This window comes from Cyrtonyx montezumae, unplaced genomic scaffold (genome assembly GCF_038088225.1).
Source record: "Cyrtonyx montezumae isolate F1298 unplaced genomic scaffold, pur_monq_1.0 scaffold_18, whole genome shotgun sequence".
NCBI lineage: Eukaryota > Metazoa > Chordata > Aves > Galliformes > Odontophoridae > Cyrtonyx > Cyrtonyx montezumae.
The window spans coordinates 11,228,782-11,256,008 of NW_027071914.1; the positions used below are offsets into that span (position 1 = coordinate 11,228,782).

The following is a 27,227-nucleotide window of genomic DNA, read 5'->3' on the forward strand; positions in this document are numbered from 1 at the left end:
TTGTCAGCACTGAGCAACCTCAACCTCTAACCCACCACAGATTTATCACTCCGTGCACACTGTACTCACGACAAGAAACGTTTGAATTAATCATTAACAACGAGAAATTCCTCCCAGACAGAAAGCAAGCAGTGCAGGGCTGCTCACCCCCCTTCCCTTTTTCTGGAGCCAGGGAGAGGTGCCTGCAAGCCTTCCTAATGAGAAATGCTACTTTTCTGTTGTTCTTTTAAGAACACTGCAGGAGAAACTTTCAGTGCACCTGAAAGGAGGAGAGAGGCATTGGTCTGAATGAGCTACAGTGTTCATACAGCCACATGTCCTTCCTCTCCCCCAGCCACCATCCCCAGCCATCTCCAGAGCCACATAAAGACAATGCAGGATCACACATGAGCAGAAGTGCCACTGCCAATACTATGGGGTTTCTGTAGTCTCAGTAATGCCTACACAACTGCACTGAAGCCAACATTAAGCTCCATACACAGTTCTCTGGGGATCACTGTAGCCCTTTCCTGGTTAACTAGGAGCAGAGACCACTGGAAGCAGAGGAACAAACACCCTGCTTGCTTCACTATTCCATTTCACCCACCAGAGATGAAAGGCAGCCATTTCTCCTATCCTGCTATTCTGCCTTACTCATTTTTACTTTTTTTTTTCCCTATATATACACCACATAAACTATATGCTGGAAATCTCCCATTAGACAGTGCCAACAAGAACTCTCCATTCATAGTCAACGTTTGGCTGCACACATTTGCTCTTACTTCCAAATGTTTTCAGTATGTTTCAGCTTCACTTCTTTACAGATATTCACAATTGTTTACAGCGCATCTAAAGAACACGTACCACAGGTTTGTGCTTCCAAACACAGATCACTTGGCTGCAAAAAGGAAAATCAGTTCAACAGAAACAGAAAGAGGTGTCTGCATTGATCAGGAAGCAGAGCTCAGGCACAGAAAACTGGCAGCCAAACCTTGGGGCCTGGAGTTGACTCACACCAGACAAGAATTTGGCTCATTTTTGGCAAGCTGATTTCTTTGGCCATCACTTTTCTGTTAAATACCAAATTAGTCAGGATCTATGTCATCATTTTTGATGATGACAAGAACAAAGTGGAAACGTCTGGTACATTAACTGAAAACTTGAACAACCTAAAGATTTTTTTTCTGGTCTCAAGAAACAATTAACACAGCAAAGTAGCTCCGTGATGCTTCATATCAGTTACTGCTGTGCTGCTTTTTCAAAAGTTGTCAGAGCTTTCCAAATGTCTAACTCTTTCAGGCTCTTTCGCACACCATGCAGAACTAAGGAAGGGCATCTTTGGCACTTCAATAAATTGTGTTGTGTCGGTTCTGCAGCGCTCAACTAAAACTAGCAGGACACAGCATGCAATTATGAGACCAGAATGGCTCCCCAAGTACACACGGTGCTGAGGCTTCCAGCAATTATTTCTGTGATCGTTCAGATAGAGGTTGTTCAGGGACAGAACTGCTCCTTTAGGTAATTACATTCCCAGGGCTACATGGGGCCTGTCAAACTTTCCCCTCTCTCCATCACAGGCCAGTTTTGTGTTCGTTATAAAATAAATATGTCATCCTGATGGGAGTTTTCTTAGTCACTCTCAAATGCAGAAAACATAACAAGCTGTAGCTTATCTGAATCTGAACACAAGTCACCACTATACAGAAATGAAAAACGTTGCTTCCTGACTGCTTACTGCACATGGGACATGGGTGACTTCCCTAGCAAAGACTTTATCAGCTAGGATATGCAATTAAGCCAGCATTTGTCCAACAAAAGGTAAAAATGACTATCTGGGTGATGTCACACTGTAAGCAGAGCAGTAAAGGCTCTGGAGCATCCTGAACAATCAGTCCCATGTGTGACATTCACCACCAAGCTTTGCTCTGGCAAAATTCCCTATTCAAGGAGGGAAATGCAGTAGTCTCATTTCTTTTCTGCATTACTGGATGTAAAGCTTGGAAAGTGGAACTGCCTTAACCACATGGCAGGAGAATGGTAGTTCATAATTAATTTTTCACATCAACTGTTGGCCGCCCTCCTCTACCTCTCTGCTAGGCTGCAAACTGCCAGCAGATACTCATCCAAGAGCAGATATACCACAGAGCAAAAGCATGATTATTATTAGCTGTGCTTTACAGTGTGGGCTAGCCAAAAATAAGAGGTAAGTGAGCTGGGTCAAAGTACCAGCACAAAGGCAGCCCTGCCTGAAGCTGCTTCTCATCCAACAGATGCAAAAATTAAGGGGATAGAAAAGCAGAACGGGGTAAAACAGGTCGACATGGGGAGTCTGCAAACAGGTACAGAAATGCATTCTCAGAAAAAAGTTTTCAGCCAGGCAATTCCAAAACATCCACAGCTCCAAGAAACAGCCATCCCCATTCATTCCAGTTTGCCTCCAGCTGAGACATGGCCCGCAGGCAGTCAAGCAGCTCAGTAGTGGAGAAGGGTCTCCAAACTTGTTCAGCTTCTGAAGAGAACAAAACTTCCTTCCCCTTGGTTAAAATTTTCCACTCCTCAAACTTGAAATTTCTCAAAGAGTGGAGCGCAAAGCAATTACAGGGAGGTCTTTGGTCCTTACAGAAGAAAGAAGAAGAAAATAAACCCCTACTTCATCACCAGAAGGCAGAGCTGCAGGCTGACAGCTCAGAACAAGCCCTTTTGTATGACTTTGGGTAGATCCTTTGACTTCTAAGTATTTCAAGAGCACAGGTAAAGGACTAGTACTATATTACTGTTCCGTGATTGATATCTTAAGAATTCCGTGTTAGTTTTGAAGTTTCTTATTTTCTTTCAGAAACTCAACTCAGTTCTGCTGCTGATATCAGCTTCTAATTCATTTTACACCAAGATATTTGTTATCAGAAATTGTGCTTTGATATGTGTCAGGTTGATGGATTCAATAAAAGCCCTGTCAGGAGGAGCAGAGCAAACAGAATGGCAGAAGTGGTGGCATCAGTAGAATTGATATGTTAACAGCCAGTCGGCTCATCTCGTAGACATGCAAGCATAATAACCATTTTATTTCCTAACTCTGGCACAATAGTCCTGAGGAACACTGGAAAATATTTGCGTAAAAATTACTCATACAAACAAGTGTGGCCACTGATAGGAAAAAAGCCATACATAGACGTGATCCCATACACAGTCCTGTATTCCAGTTTGGTGCTGAAAACTCAACTGAGAATAAAGCATTTATTCCAAACTTAGCTTCAGGGACTCAAGCAGATATTCCAGATAATACAATTGAATATTTCCTTCGATAATAACAGAGAATAATTTTACTAACATTTTCATGTGCAGCCAGTAAACCCACACCCCTCATCAAGCCAATGGAAAGTCACATTATGTTTTATTTCAACATCCAGAATCACAGACATGAAAACCAGCTTTTGTTTCTGATTTCATAATACAGGGAGTGAGAAAAAGAAAGCAGTTCACTGCATTGCCAGAGGTCAGGAAGGGCTTTTGCATATACCAGCTACCTGCACTGTACCATCTGCACTGTCCTACAATACAATTTCCTAACTTGAGATGACCTACAAAATATTTGGGAGTGGCTAAAAATTGATGTTGACATTAAACTTTTTCTAAAAGAAATATTACAGATATACAAAGCAAATGGAAAAGTACCAAAGCTATTCACCTGAAAAAGTTGGGTTACACTGCGGATTTGTGTCCATGTAATGAAGACAATTAATTGCTATGAGATCCATAAAACATTAAATTAACATAGGTTGGGTTTTTTTAGTGATCTTTTCATTTTAACTTGCAAGATAAAATTTACTAACTATGCTTAATTGCTACTTAAAATTTTTCTCTTACATATTTATTAAACTTGCATTTTGGGGCAAAACAGAGCATTTTACTAATGGGATTCTACTAATCTAAAAATAAGCAATCTAAGGAAAAAATGCTACTCTGCATTTTATCTGCAGATCAGTTTAAAATAATTCCTTACACAAGAAGAATACCATTACCATAAATATGTAAGTGCTGTTAAAAGGGAATCGGTCTGTTTCACATGAGTAAACATCTTATGCTACAAATATGAACGTATTCGACTAACACTACTTGGGCATATGTTGCCATTTCCAGCAGAGATACAGAACAAATGTGGGTCCTGATATCACTTGGTGTTACCATTATCACTTAACTAACCACATGAAAGAAGCTGGCCTGGGTAACTTAAGACAAACAGATCCGCACCCAAATCTTCTGCTTTGCCACGCAAGGCTCCTCAGCAGCACAGCCAAGGCCATCCCTGCAACTCCAACTGAGGGGATCAAATGCAACTTCTGCATTGTAGGTGCTCGTATTCATTGCAAGGGAGTTGTACTCAATAACCTTTAAGGACCTCTTCCAACTCTAACAGTTCTGTAATTCTGTGACTTGTGATCGCACGCAAATCAGACATTTGCTGCTCAGAAGTAACTGTTCCTTAGCCATCAGTCATAACATGGGATAAGCAGCACTTCTGCTTTACAAGGCTGTCATGGGAACAGATGAAGTTGATGGTGGTCAGTTATTCCAATAAAGCTGCATTTACCCCCAGGAGGAAGAGAAAGCATAGAGAACAGTCCCAGCTACCTGAATGGACAACAGCAACATTGCCGGCTCTTTAAAACATGGTGCAATGTCCTTAAAGATCAAAAATCCTCATCAACATGTTGGTTTTCTGTACTTATGAAGCAAGATTTCAGCTCCAACAGTCACAAAGAAAATGTGAAAATATTACCCAAGTCCAGCCTGGAGCTCAACATCTAAATAATACCAGAATCACTGTACCTTCCAGGTTGGAAAAGACCTTCAAGATCACTAACAGAGCCCACACATCCTGGAGCAACAAACATACGCAGAGCAAGGAAGATTTATGTGTTTTCACCTACAATAGTCAGAACAGACCTTTCTTGACTCTCAACATTTAAAAGTTAAGCACATGATTTAAGCTATTCCACCAATTTTTTCTACAATCACTGGAGCTAGACAGGTTCCTGCAGAAGCCATTCTGAGGCAAGTGAGCAAGATGCTCAGTTCAAATCTCCTCCAAGAAATAAATAGCTGTCTTAAGCTAAATATTTGAAGCTCAGGTACATCAAATGCAGACATAGGCAAGATGAATCACAGCTGGTGTGACATTCTGGATCTGACTGCAGCAATGCAGTGCTCTGGTACTGCCTGGCAGAGGAAAGCAGACACAGGTCTCAGTCTGTGTGATGCTGCTTGCCACTCATGCTCACAATTTCACAGAGGCTGTGGGATGGAAGGAAGACCCAGCTACCACCCATCTGACAGCAGAACAAACCACAGGTCTGCTCTGATTGGGACCTGCTAATCTTCCCAACAGTTCCTCCTGCAGCATTCAACACATCAGTAAGCGTAATATAATGCATATAGAAATTGCATTTTCTTCTGACAGTGTACAAGTTTTCAAGTGCCACTGGCTTACATCATCATTTCCAGAGGTAGCTTCTGGCACAACACTATCAAAAGCAAAAGAATGAGTAAGCACTCTCCGGGATGTCCCACGTTTTCTTAGAGACTTTTAAGTAAGTCTTTTTTTTTCCCCACTAACACTAAATATGGGTGTGATATTGCTGATATGTATTTTTCTCAAGAAACTCCTGCTGGCTCAGTCATGAAAGAAAGTCAATTCCTATGTGTTAAATGAAAAACGATAGCATTATCTGATACCACTCTATTAGTATGTGAGAACCAATACTTCAAGAAGTTTTGTTCTTTGGAATCATATTTTGCCCCCAACGAAATAACTTGGCCTATGTAAAAGAAACTGGAGCATTGGAGGCTACATGACATAAAATGCACCCACAACACAAGACTACAGTACGTCCCTTAAGTTCTGGCCCCAAATTCTCATTAAAAGATGAGTTGCATACTTTCTGCTACGTTTACAACATAACAAAAGAGATGTTTTTGTGGGATATAAAAACTTGAATACATACAAAAGCTACAAGAACCATGAGAAAGGAGATTTCTCTTGCAAGATTATGCAAGAAAGGGGTACTATTACCATCCTTGACAAGCAGTGAAAATATACCAAGCACAAAAGAATGATGGGACTGTATTACAAATCAACTACTTCAGAACTACGTTTGTTTTCCTCTCCAACCCTCTGAACTACAGAGGTAAATGAAACCACAAGCATGGCTTTCGAAGCGTGGATGCCTATCCACAAGTATACATCACCACCAACAGAACACAAGCATCAGCGAGCATTTTGGTCATAAAGCACTCAGTATCAAACATGTACCCTCTCAAGCCCAAGACTTCAGCAACACTTCAGTCTTGACAATCGCTCTCTAAATTCAGAGAGGGCAAAGATCCTTTACTAAGGCAGTAAATATACGGCACCTACATAGCAACAAACACAAAGGCTGCTAACTTCCTATTTTTATCATACACAAATACTCATAAAACAGTAGACAAAAGCTGTGGGAAAACGACATACCTTACCAAACATGAATGTTGGACTCAACTCATTTCAGAGCAACATTGGCGTGAAGGTGAGCTCCTCAGGTGACCACCAAATCCAATTTCTTTCTCAGCTCCCCAGAGGGTCCAACTCCCCTCTCCTTGTCACTGAGGCAAATGCAGTGTCCTCCAGTACGTCAGAGCCTCAGCTGCAAAAGATGCTGTTCAGAAACAGAAAAGAAGGTGTGGCATTAAATTCTGGGGTCAGTTGTTTGGAAGATTCAGAGCAGAGCATAACACAACATCTGATAGGAATAAAATGTCAAGGCAGGACAGAGTCTGTGACAATCCATCACACATGGCACCTTTGGAGGGCAATCTTTGAATACAAGAACTATGGTGCAAAGCTATTCTTGCCTTACAATACTTTAATAGTGCCACTGCACCATGAAACAAATGCTAGCTTGGCTGCATTTTATTCTAGTCTGATATACTAAGAAAGTGAGTAATACATTTCTCCATAGGGAATGTTTTAATTCATTATGGCATTTTCACAAAATAACAGAACTTTTATATTAAAAGCAATGACACAGTCTCATTCTTTAATACTTTGCACCATTATAAACGGCTCTCATTTAGGAAATTCAAAGCTCCTAAATGGGCAATTACATTAGGTCTTATAGTTAATGGGAAGCAGTGACTGTCAGCCCAATGCTCAACAATATGTTCCTGAATTCAATTGTCAGAAACAGAAAAGCATCCTAAGGATTTCTGAGAGGGTGGGAGCTCTGCACCACATTTTCTGACTTCCCAGCACTGATAACAACCAGCATGCAACAGCATCCACCAAATTTAGAGGAACACTGAGAAGTTCAAAAATTCATTGCTGCCGTCACATTAGTCACCCTGAATCCCTCTGGAATGCCCACAACCAAAAGGCCATACAGCAATCGTGGCCACGCAGATCAAAACAACCAAGTCTATTTACTTTATTTAGTCCTTCATTTCTTCACATGCTACAGACCTTCTGCACCTTTTGAACTCACTCAAAGGAAAAACATGAACCTTCACAGCTTCTGTCCCTATTGCAGGCTAACTATAAAGCCTTTGGTGGCAAATGACATATGAAAAAATCAGACTGACAACTGGAATGGTTGCTAAATGACTGACAGCTACAGAATGGGGTAACACTGCAAGCAGCAGACCTGCAGGTAGCAGCAAGACCCAACTCCACCACTTCAAAGGGATTTCAGTCTCTGTGGACTGCAGTTACAATAACTTTTTTGTTGTTTTTTTTTCCTCTCATAACAACATAACACAGAAGTCATGAGAAAACCAGTTCTATGTTTTTGTACATGAACTACAGAATCACTGACAGCAGAAGAAACAAACGGAGTATATCATCATTGCAAACCGAGTGCTGGAGCCTGGTCTCAGGTTGGAAGAGATTCGTTTTTGAAAGCTCCTATGTAGCAGAGTTTGCCAATGCTCATCTGGAGCAAATCTCTTTGGTTAGAGCTGGGCACATTGTCTTAATACACTGCTATGCATGCCCTTGGAAATTCTGTGCTGTCTGAATTCCCGCACTGTTGGGTGGACCATAAAATACAGTGCAGGCTGCAGGTAGGAGAATGCACTTTCAGCTCTTGGCAAAAACAAAGCGAAGAAAAAAAAAGCTTCTCTCACATCTAACTGCTACCATTATGAGAATGAGAGCACAGCAGTGCTAAGCTGGAAATGCTACTGCAGATTTCAGCCAAGCAGTTGCCTAAGTTGAATGGAAATGTGGGGCAATACAGATGTGCAGTGATCCTGGAGGGTAGAAAGTAAAGGGAGCTGTGGCAACGAAGAAGACAAACAACTTGGGTCTCAAAATGCAGTGACTATAAACTGTTCAAGCACATTTCTATATTAACATAGTTAAATGCATTAAATGAGTCTTCAAGTCACAAGAACAGAAATATAGATGCTCGCACTAACCAGAAAGACAGATAAGACAGTTTTCCAATAAGAAGAGAATTTCCCTTAGAGAAACCTCAGTCCTCTGCTGATAGAAAGCATGAATTTTACAAAATAACTATACACTTTGGATGTATAGTAAATCTGAAGCTATTTGAGATGTCCTCAGACCACAGATCAATGAAGGTTAGGAGACCATCCCAAAGGTAGCTCTGCTATACCCTTTGTCCTGTTCTTACACTCTTCTGTAGGCAGCAGCTATTTGTCACTGTCGAGGCGAGGACAGGAGCCAGCCGGACCTTTATCTGACCTAGTACAGTCATCCTTGTCTTTGGGTGTCATATAGCTCAAGGTATGGCCTTGTGGCTAGACATGATCATATCATTGTGAATATGCAACTTTTTACAGAGCTGAAAGAGGTATCTAGAAGCTGAACAACATATTTGTAAGTATATTTTACAGTACAACAGATACTCAAATAACCGTTTGTCTCTTCAAGAATTAATTACAACCTTGGTCACCGCAGTTGAATATATTAGTTGGGCCTGGAAAAGTTTATATATCTAAGGAGTCCAATGACTTAAAAGTAACTGAAATCTTAACTCCTTCCTTGAAGTTCTTTTGTTTTTTACTCCTGCTGTGGACATTAGGAAATCAAAGCTCTTTGTGTGGGCACACCCGTGTGGACTCATACAACACTCAGACATAAACACATGTGCATGCACTCTCCTAATTCCCCTTTTCCTAGGGGAGCTGCACCTGGGCAAACACACAAGCCTAATACAGGGGAGCTCTACTAGTAGAAGCAGAACAAAGGTTGTAAAACAGGCAGGGAATAACACACGTTTATTGCTAAACATTTAACAAGGTCAGCCTCTTCCATAAGGGCAAGAAAAAGATCCCAGAGCAGTATGAACACAGCAGGAAATAGCACCAATTCATTAGCAGACATATCTTCTAATTACAGCCTTGGACATCAGCCCCCATACAGCCGAGTAAGCAACAGCTGCTGCATTTTGCACAGTCTTCACTATCAAACTGTTTTCTAGAGAGCTTCGAGAGAGCATGGCTTAAACAATCCCAATGCACTAACTAGCTTCAGTAGAAAGTGAAGGTATTTGGCTATCTCAGATGATGCTCATGACTCCTCACAGCTTGTATTGTAATGGAAATTGGCTTCTGTGTTTTACTGGATTTGTTTCTCTTCTCCTGTCGCATCAAGGAAGCTGTAGGATCAACAATTCATCTTGTCAGCTACATCTCTGGTAAAGATCTTACATTAATTTAGTGTAGAGGTGACACTGGTGAAGAAGAGAATAAAATGAGGCTTTGAATCCCTCTTTCCAGAAGGTTAATGGTAAAAAATTGGTAGCAATGCTACTTTGGCACCTTTCCAACTATAACACTTCACAGTGCTGCCCACAGTCGTGTCCCAGACATACTTTGTCATTCACGATGGCTTAGTAGAAAACATAAATAAAACAGAAGTCACCAGCAATCCCAGCACTTGCCTGTTCTGAAGCTTTTTTATTTTTTTCTTTTCCTTCCCTGACAACCAAACTAATAGTGAAATAGCAGAGCTGCAATTCAGGTGATAACATCAATGATTTGGATAATTGGTGGAGGCTGGCGGTGTGATGGACGTCCTCAAGAAATGAACTCAACGCAAGCAGTAGCAAAACAGAATACATTGACTGAAGTGTAATGGAATGCTGCGATGCTGCTGAATGCTTTGAATGCACTGCTTTTTGCCACCCAAGTGCAAACTAGAGGTACCCAAGAAAAAAGAAATAAGAACAGTGGTAACCACGTCTGTCGTTAACATCATTGTACTAGGACTTATGTTACACAGTACAAAGTAAAATTAATACTTTTGGGGGGTAAAATGCTGCAGTACTGCACAAGTTTTGCTACCACTGAATAAAAGTAAATATCTTCGGAAAATTAATCCCAGGAAAGCAGCAGAAATATTTCAACTGGAAATAAAATGAAAGTCTTGAAGAAGAACATGCTAATGAAGGCTGCTTCTCAGGTTGGTAAGCATTACATTGCAGGCTACTGTTTAACTATTAACACCACGTTACATAATCAATGTTGGCATCTGTTTTTTAGTTATTACTACTGATACAGTCTGGTAACAGTATCACCTACTATCTCCTGGGCTACCAATACAAGAAACATTCACAGATGTTCACACCTGTACTTGCACTGCAGCTCTATTCTGAGACTGCTTCCTCTGTCAGTTCAATGGAAAGCAACGACAGAGTTAGAGCCACGTGTTATGCCCTTCTTAGATGACCATAGAGGGCTGAAGTACGTTCCTGGGGAGATGGGGGAAAGCAACACTTAACTCATTTCTTGGATTTGGGCAAAAATGAATACCAAACTGAGTGCACTCAACTGGCCAGACCCTTAACGTAATCAAATAACAAAATAAGCCCAATTTTTCCAACAGGAGCTGACAGGTTTATCTGAGCGGCAGCTGTGTAATACAACCTTTGTCAATATAAATATATCTAACTGGATTTCCCCTCATTGAAACCTAAAATGGGCATGTAGCTGGAAAACAAACAGTGTCACTCAGTGTCACAATTAAACAGCCTTATTTTCACGGTGTATGTGGCTCTATCACAGCAAAAAGAAATCACATGTATTCCTAGCAAATCTGAAACGTTTCATACCATTCAATTCATAATGTTTCATATAACGTTTCAATGAGCCCAACTGCACTATGTCCATCAGCATTAACATTTTTCCTGTTTACAAAAGTCTTGATATCCAAATAGAGTATTAGAGAATGTAACTTGCTGGCAAGTTGAAGCCAGTGTCTTTATATTCCCTTGCCCCGTTTTTCCTTGAGCCAAGGAAGGCTGCCTGCAGCAGCTGGAAAGGTCTCCGGAAGGATGGACTCACACACACGCACTGCTCTCCCCAGAAGTCACCAGGCTGCAGAGGAGGGATGCACTACGAGATTCTCAACTGCCCCAGGAAAAAACATTTGTCAATATATGCCACAATGCAAACCTAATTCTGTTAACCAGGGAAAGACATTTTTGGATCTACTCCAAGATAAACCTCTACTCAAACCAAGTTAGCATACTGAGACTCTCCTGGGATATATTCGGATCTATTTTCTTTATTCTGTAATTCAGTTACACGTCAGGACAGGGAACATTGTTCATTACAAGAAGACTCAAATACCCTAGGATCTCTTTACCGCAGCTGATAGCATAAAAGTGAATCATGTTACAGGATCGGGGCATTACAGCACAAGCTTTTTATAAACACACTGTACTTCTCTCTCTCTCCGTATATAAAAGGTATTAGCTTGACCACTAACTTTAATCTAATTTGAACTCGGTGTATTTTTATTCTGCCACCCAAAACTTGGGACTGACTTCTCTGCATCTCCTTCAGACCTTCTTTTACTTCCCCTTCTTCACCCCTCATACTCTCCTGAATTCTGCAGATGAAGTTTCCCAGCGGTTCTGGCACTGTCCTCATTCTGCTCTCCCTGAAATCAGTGAGATTTATTACTAGTCTGCATTAAGACTGCTCATAAAAAACTGTTTCTGCTATCCTAATCTGTCACTCTCCAGAGACTTCTGCTTTGTATTACTCCTATTTTTCATACTTTTTTATTTGAAAAGTGAATAAGTAAATGCATATCTCCATCTACTGTTAAATGTCATTGCTAAGCAAACCTTTCGTCCTTTGCTAAAGTTGCTTATCTCTGAAGTTATTTATTTAACTGTAACTTTATTGTTTATCTCTGTGGAACATATTGGGATAAGCTGGTATGCCAAACGTTTGAGAAAATACAAATCTATTGGATTCTGTGGCAGCTGGAGGACACACAGCTGTCAGTCAGTTGTCAGCCTGGAACCTGAGCAGGGTCTTCCATTATAAATTCAGATTATTCTTCTCAATGTTTCGATTTTAAAATCCACACATAACATCAAACTCTGATGCATTTGCCGAGAGTCTCCAACTTGGTTCTACTTGAAGGCATTGAGTCAGGTTTAGTTCGTAAAAACAATTGCTTTCAAGCACTTTTCAAACTTTTGAAAGCTTTGCTTGATAAATTAGCTGTATGCAATTTAGTCTCGCTCTGGAAGTCACAACACTGCTAGAGTTTTAGACTGTTACAAGGGAAATGTAAGAACAGACCAAGTTCATAAACAACACACAAAGGCAGCCTAATTTACTGCATGGATCTGAGATCTCCTGGAAAGTACATCACATTCACAGACACTTGAAAAACACCAAGCTAACTCCTGAAATGTGGCCTTTCCATTGTTGGTCATATATTTGTAGAAAAATAAACTCATCTTGAGTTGGAAGCTGGCATAAAAGCCTGATAAATCTCCAGAGCTCTTAAATGCTTTAATTTCAGTGAGTAGTACAGGACAGTGAAGGATGTGAAGGAGGTGTGCAGAGTTGTACCAGAGCAGCAAGGATGAGGACTATGCTGGTGTCTGGGGATGCAAGGAGTGGCCAAAGCAAACCCAGGGCCTCAGGAGTTATCTAATGGAAATGTCAAACTTGGAGAAGGTGGGTGTGAGTTTAAAAGGATTGTAAAGGAACAGAAGCACTTAAGTCCCAGAATTGGACCTTTTGGGGGTACAGCCCATGTTCAGAGACATTTGGACCCCCTTACTGCCTTCTTCCTTCTCTAAGCACACACACACTTTCAATGCTTTCACAATTAGTCCTACACAATGAGCTACAGAAAAGCTTCAGTAATGAGTGCAAAATGCTGAGCAATCCAGTGCTGTTACAGAAGGCATCCTTGCCTCAGATTTGAATCAGAAATGTCTGCAGAGTACACCCACGTAAACCGCTCCTGTTATCTGTTCTTGGAGATAGGCTAGATGGATTTTTCCAAAAGTCTTCTAACTAACTGAAATACACTCATTCCCTATAAAATAAGGCAGTGTCACACTGCTTCTGTTGGTAAAAGCTAGTTTCCTTGTCGTGCAGTAAATCCAAAATGAATGGAGCAGAAATACAGCATCCAGCAGACTGCACTGCTGAGCCACCACAAGGAGCAAGCATCTGAACTGCCTTCAATCTCATTAGGCTCTCAGTAGTCTTAAAGCAATCTTTTTATTTGTGCTGAAAACCAAAGCAGCTAAAAGTAGACTACCAAATGCAGAGGTGTCTAGAATAACCTCGTTATGAAACACACTGAATTCTCTTCAGACACAGCTAAAGACTGCTGACTCTGTATGAAGGGGTTGATTATTAGATCCCAGCCAGAAATGTGTCACAGAGCCCAGGCTGAGCCTCACATGAGACAAGAATCATCATTTAGCCACTGCCTGCACTGCAAGCATACACTGCACCTGAATGAACCCCACTGACATCTAGACATGGACAAAATTAATTATGAAATACAGATTGGAACTATTTAGCACAGTGCAGCATTTGAACAGAAATCTGCGTTATCATTGACCACCACCTACAGATCCACATTCACGTGTAGTGTTAACTGTGCTTACAAAATAACTGTGCCATCAACTTGTCGGATTCCCAAACACACTTGCACCACCACATGACTGCGTTCATTTAACAATTCTTTGGAAATATGACCCCATAAATATCATGCAAGAGAGTTTAGTGTGCTTTGCTAATAAAGTAAACCCAAAATAATACCGTCACAATGCAGTACTGCATGTATAAATCAATTAGCACAAATTCATCTGAAGGGAATTTTCTCAGTCCACTCACCCTTTAATAATTGGATGCTGCCAGAAAACCCTTCAGCTATCTATCTGCACAGCACTGCAAACGGTTTGAACAACACTAACAAAGTTCACTGGCCTGAATTTATCTCTGGTATAACTTCACCGACTTCTGTGGGCTTTTGCCAGTGATAAATTTGCCCTCTTGGTTACAGGGCAAAAAATGACTGAAATCACAGCTTTGAGAAATGTCAGTGAACAAGTTTAGATGTGGGCAAGCCCGTGCATCAAGAAACACTTCTCATTACAAATCTGCAAAGCTTTGGCTGTTTGCAAAATGCTGCTCTTAGGGACAATTTTTGAAGAGGCTATAAATAGACTGCTTGGCCATGATAAATTATAATCTGCGAAGCCTGCAAGATTAGAAAAGTCTCCAGTTGTTTCTTCAGTGGGAATTTTCAGGTCTTATTTGACTCAAGACAAATTTTCAATCTTTTTTTTTCTGCATAGATGCATACATGTGTCTATGCATACATGTGTTTGAGAGTCACTTCTGGATGCTTCCTGTCATCACCCTAAAGCAGCAGTTTAGAAACATCATGCAATTTCATATTAAAAAAGAACAAAACCAGAGAAAGGACCGATTCCATATATCGTGGTGGTTTCAGACATGCCTTAACCGCCTCTCTAAGGCAGCTCCAGAAATTCTGCTGTGACTTCCTACACCAACCAGAAGTTGCAATCATGCACATGCTCCACTCTTTCATAGCAGCTACCGACAGCAATTAACTTCAGCAGCTCTGATTGACATCTGGATTATAAACAGTTGCATGCTCTTATTAACACTCCTATTCTTTCCAAGAGCAGTTTTTATTGCTCACTAAGACTGAAGAATGGCATGAAGATGGCACAGGCATGCCATACAAAATCCAAAGCAAGAAAAAGCAGGGGTAGGAGAAGAAAGCAGGATCAAGCTCTCAGCTAATGTCAGTCAGCCTGGAGCTGTTAATTAATAGCAGTTTTTCTACCTTTTCAGATCTATACCTTGTGCATTCACAATCAATTCAACAAAGACGTGACAACTGTTACTCAGTAATAACAGTTTCACAGCGATCGTTACAATTACCCACGTGTCAGAGACTGATGGCAAGTTGGCCTTCCCCCTTCTATTTCACTGTGGAAGGACGACCCAAAGTAGTTAAAGTATGTATTAATGGTTCTTCAAATAATATACTTGATTACATCTACTGAAGAGTATTCTCCTTCACATTTTTGTTATGAATCTGACCATGAAAAACAAATTTACGTCTACAGTTTGAATCCTTATAAACTCAACTCATTTGATGTGAAAAACCTACAGTTTAATTGCTTGATTTAGATTAGGCTGCTAAAATGCGTGCTGAAACATTACTCTTTTAATTATGTTAATTTATAACTGAAAACCTAAATTTACAAAGGCAATAACATTAATTATTTACTTGCCCATTAAAGCTGAATATTTATCACTAAGCTAATTGGCTTCATAAGTCTGCCAAAAAATTAAAAACGAGTTTATGAACGGATTTATACGGGAATGATCCTGCCATATCTCTGTGCATTTAATGGATTGTACTGATATGCATTTGTTTATAACTCTGTTACAGTTACTATTTTTAAAATATTTTTTCCTTGATTAAAATGCCAGCTCTGACACAGAGCAAACTCTTTTACTGTTCAGTGCTCAAAATCCTATATGCAATGTGGTAGACTTCCACTGATCTGTAATGATGTATGAAGACTGCATCTCATCTGGTCGTTGAAATGCTTACTGAATGTAGGATTACACTGGGTTAAAATCAACCAGAAAAGGAAACAGCAGTACAACTAACCCATCCCACAGCAAGAATAGTGGGGCTGTGAGGAAGCGACACCAGTGGTGAAGCATCCCCATCTTCACTTAAATTTAAGCTTCATTTCTACATACAACATGACTAATACATTCTTTTGTGCACCCTCATAATACAATTAGGTAACTAATGCTTATGGAACATCTTGAGTGTCACCTTAATGCATGACGAAGGGCTAATTTTTATTACTGTCTAGATGGAAACTTTAATTTCATTTGGCAGTCTCTCTCTACTCTGGCATAAAGTAGATACCATTCCTTCCTTCTTATGTTCCTGAATATGCAACATTCCCAGGAGGCAATAGGATTACTAACAAAGCTGCTGTAGTGTGGTCATCAACACGAGACAGAACTGCTGTGACCTTAAATTCTGCTCACACATTTGTGGAAGTCCTCTGTGACTGGGGCTACCAACAGCGGGTCTGCAGAGTGCATAACGTAAGCGGAACCCAGCGACACTTGTTTCTAAACATGAGAGGATCAGAACTCATTGCAGGGAACAAGACAGCTCCTGCAGTGAACTGCTAAGAACTGGCAAAATAAGGAAGAACTTGTTAACACCGCAATCCAACCTTGCTAATGCTACAATCCAACCTGTGGATGCTGGAGACGTTTTTGACAATTTATTTCAGTGCTACAAAAAACGACGAAGTGGTGATATTTCAAGTGAGAATGTTAAGTCAGACCAGAACTAGAGCTATTCAATGCATACACCCAAACTCAGTGCTCTGTGACAGGTTGCTGCTGTCAGCCCTGTACCTACAAACCCAGCACGACACAGGGTTTGGGTCTGAGTGCTCCTGTGTGAAGGCAGGAGGTGGACTCAATCTTTGCGAGTCCCTTCCACTACGAGATACTGTATGATTCTATAAAAATTTGTTATTTAATGAACATACATTTACAGACCAAAATCCAAGGTCTCAGGGAATACTAATTATTCAGAAAGCTACTGAGTTAAAGACAATATAAAATTTGTGTACAGTGTACTGTTTCTTTGAATTTACAATTACTTCTTTTGTTTAAAAGACTAAGGAGGCAACTAAATTTAGCAAACTCCCTAAGACTTGTGCTTTTCCATTTTGCTTTTAGCCTGGGTTTGCTGAACCTGGTCTCTCCATCACTATTAAGGTATTAATAGCTTGGCACCAAACAGTGCCAATGCATCAGGCTGCAAAATTCAGATCAAGTCTGGCATGAAACAAGAAACCTCACAGATAAAGACCTGGTATGAAGCAGTCCTGGTAAATAAGGATAATGCTGCATGATACAATGAGCAGAAGAGAGGGTGACAAACAAAATGATTTTCAAGCATGTGGTATTTTTAGTAACAATCAACCAAAACACCTTAGACATCAATTTCAATCCACTTAATCCTCTTAATGATATGCTATGGCATTTGTTTATGATTAGGGTTTTGCTTTGTTTTCTATGTAAGATTCCCCTTAAGACACTCAAATCCAATGTTCTTTGTACATAGCTCTGTGAATACACTGGGTATTAGGCTGGAGTTTAGTTATCACAATGCTAAATTACTCCATCTAGGTCATTATTAATTCTCCTAATTTTACCATAATTCACCATCATTACAACAGTGCAGCACCCTATGGATACATTTATTACAGCGTATAAATCCTGTGCTCATAGAAGATGCTGGAATGCCTAGTCTGCAATCTTTGTGCAAAAGTCTAAGGAATGCTTAAAAAGAATTATCTTTAAGCCAACTTTTCTGAGGCTTACTTCTAGATTCCCAGCCTCTGTCCAGCTATTACATTTTCGTGTGATGTTAAGTGAGTTCTCCATACATGATATTCTACTGCAGTACAGGCTGTAGCTCAAGGTAAAACTCTTTCATAGTAAAATACACTGGTGAAAGGGATGGTGGAGAGAGAGCAAAGAGTATACCGCTGTACACAGCAACTTTCATTAAAGGAAAGCATTTATGAAAATAGAGATTTAATAATACCTTAATGCATGGTCCCCTCCCTGTTTCAAGGACATATCTGCTCTTGGGTATTTTGTCAGGCGTGTCAGCCAATAGCAGACACTGGCCAGTGAACTCCTTCCTCCTTGGCAATGTGCACCTCTAAAGATGCTGGAAGCATCTACTGATTCACTAATCAAAAAGTTTGAAAGCTGCAAGACTGAGCTCAGTTTTCTCTCTCATGAGAAAACAGTGCTTAAGAGAGTATCAGACACCTACCCAAAAATGAAGCACTTCTGCTTTCCTCTGTTTCAGATTAGTCACCCGTCCACAGAAGGGAATTACAATGGTTTTGTCTAAATAAAGCATGTTAGATACTACTCACTGCTCACAGATACCTGCAAGTTCAGTAACTTATTCTGTACCTTTTTAGGTATTTACAAGGCTCTGTTTCCTTTGTACTGCCCTCTATGATGACAGCTTCTGTGTTTGCCTTCCTTGCAACTTCTGACAATTTTGCTGTTCCCCGTGAGCTTCTGCGAGTCATCGTAAATAATTCTGTGGATACATTTCAGAAGGCCATGCTGACCCAAATATATCACACTTATCTAAATACTCTTTATCTTGTTCTTGCCTTTGCTCATAACCCCTCGTTACAGGGAACACTGTTATGGCTCTGACACAATTATTAACCTTCCCACAAAGAGCAGCACAAAATAATGGCATCTGGTATTTCTGTCTACTCTGTCTACTCCATTACTTGTTTCCCTTTCTTACTGACTTTTGCTTTCCTCTTACTTCCAGTGCCTTTGTAAGTCACTTCATAACCCTTTATAGCTGTCACTGACTTTGTCTCCCAGTTCTCCCAATTCTGGTCTGCGAAGTAGCACAACTAGTGCTCTTCTCAGCCATAAATCTTTTGCTTGCCAGCTCTGCACCATTTCACATTAGAAAAAAACTCCCCAAGTAGCCATACCAGTTCCTTTTGTCTTTATATAGTAACAGAACGAGATTTATGAACTTCATAAAGGGCCTGACTACAACTTTGGATGCAAAGACACCTGCAAGATACAATATGCCTCTTCTATGCATTGCTCCAACACAGAGCTTAATTCAAAACAAGCAAAAAAGCTTTTCTAATTAATTACATGCTGACCTGACAATTCAAAGACAAGCTACGTGACACATCCTATATTTTTGGCCTCTGACATATCTCTCTCTCAAGCTGCCTTTCAATAGCCCACAGATCAGCTGAAAGAAATACTATTGTAAAAACATCTCCAAACCAATTTCAACCAAATTGCCACCTACATTCCACTTCCCATCGTCACAGTTTTTCTCTTGAATATTCCGAGGGCATCACTTTTTCTTCAATACCTGCTGGATTTTGCACACCTTGGCCACAATCCCTCCTAATCTCTTCCATTCTAATGAATATAAACATAACTTTCTTAACCTCTCACCACAGTTTATAACCCCTGAGTCCCTTTATCATCCTCGTTAAGGCTGTATCCATAATTAGGGTGTCTAGAAAGATCAAAAGGAGTGAACAAGAAAGTGCCTACTTAATACAAATTGTTACATGAATAACCAACATCTGCCTCCCCTAGCAAACCCTTCCCACCCTGCAGTGAGCAAAGGGGTGAACCTGTGCACTCAGTGTCAGAGGGCAAGTCTGCTGCTGATTTCCACTCATCAAGTGATTTGGACGGGATGGCCTTTGGAGCTGCAGGGTGCACCACTCCTCCCAAGCACATACTGCAATATTCAGCTTTCAGATATTTATGTTAACTCATGACAGCTACATGCACATATTCTCCCAGGTAACTGGGAATTAACACCTGCTCATTTTATGGACCATATAAACTTCCCTCCACCTGTCCATAAATGGACTGTTTGGCACGGATACACAGCAATGTGTACCCATACACCTAAGGACATATTCAGTATTCCTTTTAACGGGGAAAAGACACACTAGCCTTAACCACCTTTTATTACAGATTTGCTGATGAAGATAAAAACACCATCTGGCCAGCAGTGCTCACCACAGCCAGCATGTGTTAGATGTATGGATTCTTGATTCCTCCACTGATACGCAGCATGGAGGTCTCCAAGAGCAGTCACAAGAATGACCAGGGCATGGAAGATAAACACCTTGCAGGGGATATCACCATGTCCTTACGGATTATGCTATATGATATTTAGAATCTGGAATCTGTCATAGCAGATTAGATGAGTGCTCTGTTTAGACCAGAAACCTGAATCAGACAGTGGAAAAGCAGATGCTTCAGGGGACTATTTGAGAAAACCTTGCAAACAGTTATGGAACAACTAAACAACCTGGGTTATCTTCTTCCTGATCTTGATAAATCAAAAAGTTGGCAGACAACATGAAAAGGAGAATTTTTATTGCCTCTCTCGTGCAACTCTCTTTTAATTCTTACCATTGCATGTCACACAGTCTCACTGCTGTGAAAAGTCAAGCTTCCGATCTTGAGCTATTGCCCTTGGTGGCACCTTGTCACGATTTGTCTCCGAGCACTGCAATTCAGCAGCTCCTCCCAGACCCACAATATACGAAGTCACAAGCTCATGACCAATCTGCTGCTCTTCCAGGAGTTCCCTTGCATGATTTGCTCACACATTAGTGAATCACTCCCAGCCTGTTTGCATAAGCAAATTTAAGGTATTTTATTATGGAAATGTATGCCAAAGCATCTTTCTACAGAATTTCATGCTGTCATGGAATGATGCAGTTAACAGGGTGGAGAGTGGTGCATATTTTACAGAACACAAGACTTTGACCTGTTTGACATGGGGCAATGATCAACACAAGCACAAAAAGTGAAAATTCATTTGTCCTTGGCATGCTCTGTAGCTACGTACCTGCTTCTCAGCAGGTATAGCCAATAGTAATGATCTGCAGAAGGAAATGGTACTGAAACCGTAGCTCACGACAAGTTTACGACTCTATTTTTCTTTGCCATTATTATCTATCAGAAGATTGTTATTATGAAATATTATCTGCATATTTTATCACACCTACATTTACACCAGAGGAGAAAATCAGTAGATGAAAATAACCTTGTACTCATCCAAGAAATCATCACTGCCTTTACAAGGTCTTATCCTGATAACTTTTAATCTTTTTTATCTAGGCTATTCCTCCACTGCAGAGCTTTGTCTGGGCTGTCCCAAAATTGGGAGACTGGGGACTGAGGCTGCAGGGAAATACAGCTGAACCACTTATATTTTGAGTCTGTCAAAACAAACAATCCATTCACTCCCTTCAGGAAAAGAACAATCTTCTCTTTCCCTCATGCCAAATAACCAGAAATTCCAACTTTAAAGCAACTCCATGCAGAACAATTTGAGTAGCTACCACCTAGTTGATTATTACAACAATCTGGATGAAGATTTCACATTGTCAAAAGCTTAAAGCAATTATGAGCTTCACATTTATTTTCTTCTTTGGATATATGGTTGGATGCAAGCACAAAACCTCTGGTGGTTATTCTTTCTCCTCTCCTCTTGACGATGCAAGTTACAGGAGCACACACCTATTCCAAATCCAACCCAAATGCAAGAGCAGTGATAGATCTCAGCCTAGAGAGGATGATTACTAAGCTAGAGCACTTACACCATATTTTGGCCAAAAAACTAATCAAATAATTTAATGAGCTTTTTCCTCTACCTCCTGAACCACAAATAATGGTTTCCTGTTCACAAAAGTTCATTCTGAGCCACAAGAAGTTAATGGCATACCCAGTAACTATCAACAAATGCTCTAATTCTTGTCTTTAGGATATAACTGGTTAGGATAGACTGTGCATAAAGATTTAACTGGGAAATTACGTAACCATGAAGATCTAAGAATAAAATTCAAAGTGCAGTTCACGAAATAAATTCTAAGTTACAGACTTGTAAAACCAAAGCCACCCAAAAAGGGATAAGAGCTTCTTTTAGACTTGGCTGCTGGTTAAAAAGAAAAAATCCTATTTCCTCTCACTGGCAAAGGTGCTGGCTTGACAGCCCTGAAGAGCAATCTATTTATTCAATGTAATGCTGGCAGCAATAGTACACATTTCACAAGCAGTTCTTCCAACGTGCCCAACCCCATATCTATTTTCAGTTCCATCAGTAAGCTAAAGGTTAAAGCTATTTATTTAAACCCACACCCACATGCCATTTAAATTGACCCAAATTATCATCCGAGTAGTAACCTATCTGTATCAAAGTCCCCTCGAGGGCTGCTTCTTCATTTCAGGCTCAGAAAATTCCTCCCTCACAGGATAAAAGAGGAGTAAGGAGCATCTGCAAATAGAAATGCAGCAAGAATATGGGTAGAGGAGCTCATCTTCAAAGAATGCCTCTTGGTGTTGTGGATAGTGCAGAAAACCTCAGTTTTATTATACAAACACCTGAAGCTTCAGTCAAGAACACGATGACAAAAGACCTCATTGTCATTCACATTTTAAAGGATGTCTTAAAAACACTACTCTTTATGTCTGCCTTCGTATCGCAGCTGGAATTAAACCCAGCCAAAGTAATCCCAAAATGCAGAAGGAAAGGTGGCCCCACAGTGTCAGCTTGCAGTGAATATAATGCTTTGCAAACAGCTCTCACTGTGTGAGAGGGCCAGGAGGACTGACAAAGAGCAGGAGCCTCCTGAAGTCACGCACCAGTTATGTGAACCAAATGCTATCCCAGGAGGGAAATTATTCTCTAAGCTGATAAAAGGCAAAGAGAAGGCAGCATCTGGCCTTCAACATTTAGCCTTTCCTACACACTTTAATGCTGTGCAAAGCATGGTAAAAGCAGAGCTTCCTCAGCCCCAGGAAGACAGCTCAGGATGAAACACAGCAGGGACACCATATGATGGGAGGATCCTAATTACAAAACCTCCGTCTTGCCTGTCAGAGCAACTGCACAGTGTACAATGCAGCTCATGGAGGAGTCAGAGAAAAAACACGCAGAGATAAGACTTGAAAAATCCATCTCCAGATGCAAACTTCTCTTTGTCTACCACTGGGTTCTTGGATCCAACTCCATCCCACTAAAAAAAGATGTGCTCTGAAGTTCAGCATTTGTTCAACACTGCCTTCTGGTTTGGAGCCATTCACACAAACACACATTTAGCACAGAATTGCAGTGCCAATGGATCACAGAAATCCAACTCCAACAGTGTGAAAACACCTGGACACCTAGATTCACTCACACCAGCACAAAGCACAAGGATGAAAAAAACCCCACCAAAAACGCAGCAACCCAAGAGGTTTTAATGTAATTTAGTGTTTGCAACACGTATAAGAAGAAGGGAGCTTTCTCTTTCAACCTATATGCAGTCCTTCATTACACCTTGATACCGTTTAGTTGCTATTCAAGTGACCTGAGGCAAAGCCACAATACACCTGAGATAAAAACATTATTAAATCCATCAATATCCCAGAGAAGATCAACCCCATCAATACTGTGACAACAAGCTAACAGAAAACCAAGGGAGATGACTCCAGGCTGATGGATAGACCAGTACTGCCATGACAAAACACTCTTATTCAGCATAAAACTGATAAAAATGTGATAAAGAATAGATTTTTATCACTGATTACAGGACAGCCCCAGCCCTGCAGAATCACCATGATCCACAGGCTGTGTGGGGGTGGCCCAGCTGGACATCTAACTTAAGAAACAATGGTAGATAATTGAAGCTGTTGCTTAAAGAGCTTACACAATGGGTTGTAAATGAATTCTTATCTGCTAAAGAACTTTTTTTTCAATATCTCTATCTCATGTGTTACAGAAGTGGGGGTAATCTCACAGGTGATGCTTTTGGAGACAGACGCACCTAACATCATGTTTAATTCGTGACCACATTTCAAGTCCAACATACGTTTGGTTCCACTGGGAATTAAGTCTTCAAGAACTGAGGGGTAAATTTGAAACTTAAACCAGGATTATCCACACTTGGCAAGTACATGTTCAGAAGAGAGTTTGATAAAACCTCCTGGGCAGGAGATATGATATACATGTTTCTTAATTACGTTAGAGCATTTGAGGACACAAACAACTCTAGCTAAAAGAGGGGAAAAAAAATCACAGTTTTCAGAAGATTAAGGAATAAGGAAGAATTATTAAATGAAGTGTAGTAGCAACACACTAGTAAACAGAACAAAAAAATCACTCAGGAAAGTACGCAGACTTGCAATTAGAAGAAGAAAAATGCTCACAGAAATTCTTAAATAGTAAAACAGAACTGATAAGCATTAATTCTCCACAAAATTAAATTACATTAAAAAAAGCAAAAAAAAAAAAAAAAAAAAAAGCAAGAGCAATGAGCCCTGATAGGGAAAATGACTGAATTAACATATCAAAGGAAGGAGATAGGAGAGTAATCCAGAGGGTAATACAAAAGAAAAGTTTAAGGGACACCTTGGGATAAGTTTTCTTTCAAGTACTGCACTTCCTAAAATAATAGGAGGGTTATCTAAACACGCCCATCATGCATCACAATTACCGGATGACAGTTTTACTTACAGAAAGTTCATTACTTCAGTGGAGAGTAAGTGCTCCCACGGAGGAAGCCCAATTAGGCAGCTCACATTACAGGTGAGATTCGTGTGGGGACTCCGGATGCCAAGTTTTTATTTCAGACTCCAGGAACGCACCCAGGCTGCTCACGGTCCTCAAAAGGAGCCGTTTGACAGTAGTTAAAATCTTTACGGCCAGTATATCGTTATACAGTATATCTCTGTTCACTGCAGGGGAGTTGGAGCTGATGACCTTTAAGGGTCCTTTCCAACTCAAACGGTCCTATGACACTATAATCAGCTACAGTTAGTTTCATCGTTCCACGTATCATCCCTTCCCCTCTCCCTCCCCATTGCCATGGGCTGTGTCAATCTTGGACCTCAGCTGCAACAGCTGCAAGACCACCGCCGACTGGTGGTTCACGTGCAAATGTTGTGGCAACATTTACCTCCCTGTACGTGATGAAAAAAAGGCCTTGCAGGCTATTAAAACAACACAAGCTTTGAAGACTATTAATTAATTGTCACTTTGCAGTCATTTCTGTTGCATGATGCAGGTGCAATTCCTTTGAAGGGGCACAGCATTTGTCTGCCACAGAGATGAACCTGACTTCTATAGTAAGTTACAGCCTAGTAAATGTTTAAGAAATAATGTGGTTACTGTTAGACTAGAACTGGCCCTGGCTGAAGAGTCTCCCACATCTGTATAAGACATCTATATAAGGAGCCTGCCCACATCTGTATAAGACAGAAGGAGCTGCTCTCCCTCCCCAGCTCAGCTCGAGTGCCCTTGCAGAAGCAGTAGAGCACCCAGGGAGGATCTGCTTGCCTGACCTCTACTGCAGCCAGGTGGAAAAACTGAAAATGAGCGGCAGCAGACATTCATTCTACAACTCCATCCCCCAACACGCATGACAGATTATGCAGATATCTTCAGATGACTGATCTACATCCAATAATCAAATATATTGCAGATATTATCATTAGATGAAACTCAGTCAGGAAGTTTAAATGGAAAAGGAAATCAGATAATTAAAACCCTGCCCTTAGTAATACATTTTTTTCAAGTGACAGCATCTATAAAAACCTCAGGCAGAGACATAAAGTGAAGCTGAAAGAGATCCATTGAAAACCAAATTAATATTTTAATTCTGCCAACACAGGAAAAGTCTCTAAACGAGATGAAGTTCAGAACGAATACCAAGTGCAGTGATTTATTGCCTTTTCCCCGTAATTTAAATGGCAGTTCCTTTAATGTTTGCTAAATTCCTCCCGCAGAGTTTCAGCCTAGGTTTCTCAGAAAAGAGCATCCTGCACCCTCAAATGTTCTCAGCAGTGCTTCAAAAAACAGGAACACACAGTTGAGAAAAAGCCAGTGACTTTCCAATAGCCACGTCAAAAGTCAACTCAACTGAAGGAGTAAAGAAGGAGTTCATAAAGCTTTCTTCATCTCTGTAGCTGTGCACTTATTGTCTAAGCAGCATGAATGTGCTTGTTTGCCATACAGCTCATATTCATATACACTACAAGAAGTGTGATGAAGGATACAGCCCTACATGCAAGTCAGCACAATGCATTCCCAGCCAGATCAGCTGGTTCCATTCACCTTCAGTAATTCCTCCAACTTTCTACCTAAAAAGGTGCTTCTCTTAAACACATCCTCTCTAAAAGCAGTAAGCACTATCACCCGCACCTGCCAAGTACTTCATAATGCTACCTAATTAACTTCCATAATGAGGTGAAAATCAGTACCCAGAGCTACATGGGCGTAAGATGTTATAAGCTCCTACTGATGAAAATGTTGCTGATACTGGGAAGGCGATCCAGGTACGTGTGTCCCTCTGGCAGGATCCTACACTATGTCTCACATTAGCTCCCCTGTGTGGGGTAACATCTTTATATTTCAAGCTGTAAATTCTGCTGTCCCACTAATTTGGAATAAACAAAACAAACCTTCAACCCACACCACGGAAAGGAAGGGAAAATTCAAAAACAAGCAGAAAAATATTCTGAACATTTGGCTGTTTTAAAGAGACTACAGCAAACATTAAGTGCAAGGTTGCTAAAAATTATAGTTTTAATTAAGTGAAGATTAATTGCTAAATTAACTTAAATTTAATACAATTGAGTGAGGTAGCACATTTATATGAATTGATCAAAAGCACAGTTAGCAGCTGTGTGCAGATCCATATTTAATAATGTGATTTTAATATTCAGTTGTCACTTAGCGTACAACCGCTTTTATTAAATGTGTATGATCATTACAATCGTACTGTCAAGCCTTTCCAACAGCCCCATCAGAGAAATAAAAATTTAGGGATGCTATTCCATCAAATTTATATACTGTGATATAATTACATCAGCACATAAAGCACCCCGAATAGCAGCATTTTATGACAAAGGACAGGAGAGAGTCATGCTCTTAAAATAACTTTGCTGTCAGCTGTGACTTCCGCACTTAGGAGCAACTGAAGCAAGTGGAGTCTGGCCCCTGTGACCCCAGAAAAGCAAAGCAGAGCTGCTCCAAGCTGCCACCATCTACTCCCACATCCCAACCATGAGGCAAAGGTGGCAGCAAACCACAGATTAAGCACCAAGGGCCCTAGTCTGAACCAGAGTACGCTTTGAAAACACCAAATTCAGCACAAAGAAAGAAGTTCTCCCCCAAATGGGTGGAGAACAGCAGCAGGTTCTATGCAGAAAAGGAAAGACAAGCAAAGTCTGACAATGGGTACACTGAAAGACATCCAGAGCCTTAATAACCAGCTACGAGATTGATTTAATTAGTCAGAGCCAGC

General features: G+C 40.5%; 1 protein-coding gene across 2 annotated transcripts in view; it reads right to left on the minus strand.

Moving 5' to 3' along the window:
* Positions 1–27,227, minus strand: part of SGCD (sarcoglycan delta) — a 299,559-nt gene that overhangs the window by 184,336 nt on the left and 87,996 nt on the right. The window contains exon 2 of one of the 2 annotated variants that reach the window (XM_065734696.1): positions 6,493–6,671. Coding sequence is in view for 1 of the 2 variants with exons in the window: in XM_065734695.1 (XP_065590767.1) it covers positions 6,488–6,499 (12 nt within the window). In the remaining variant the exon portion in view is untranslated. Of the gene's footprint in view, positions 1–6,487; positions 6,672–27,227 lie in introns of both variants that reach the window. The other variant, XM_065734695.1, reaches the window with a different exon arrangement.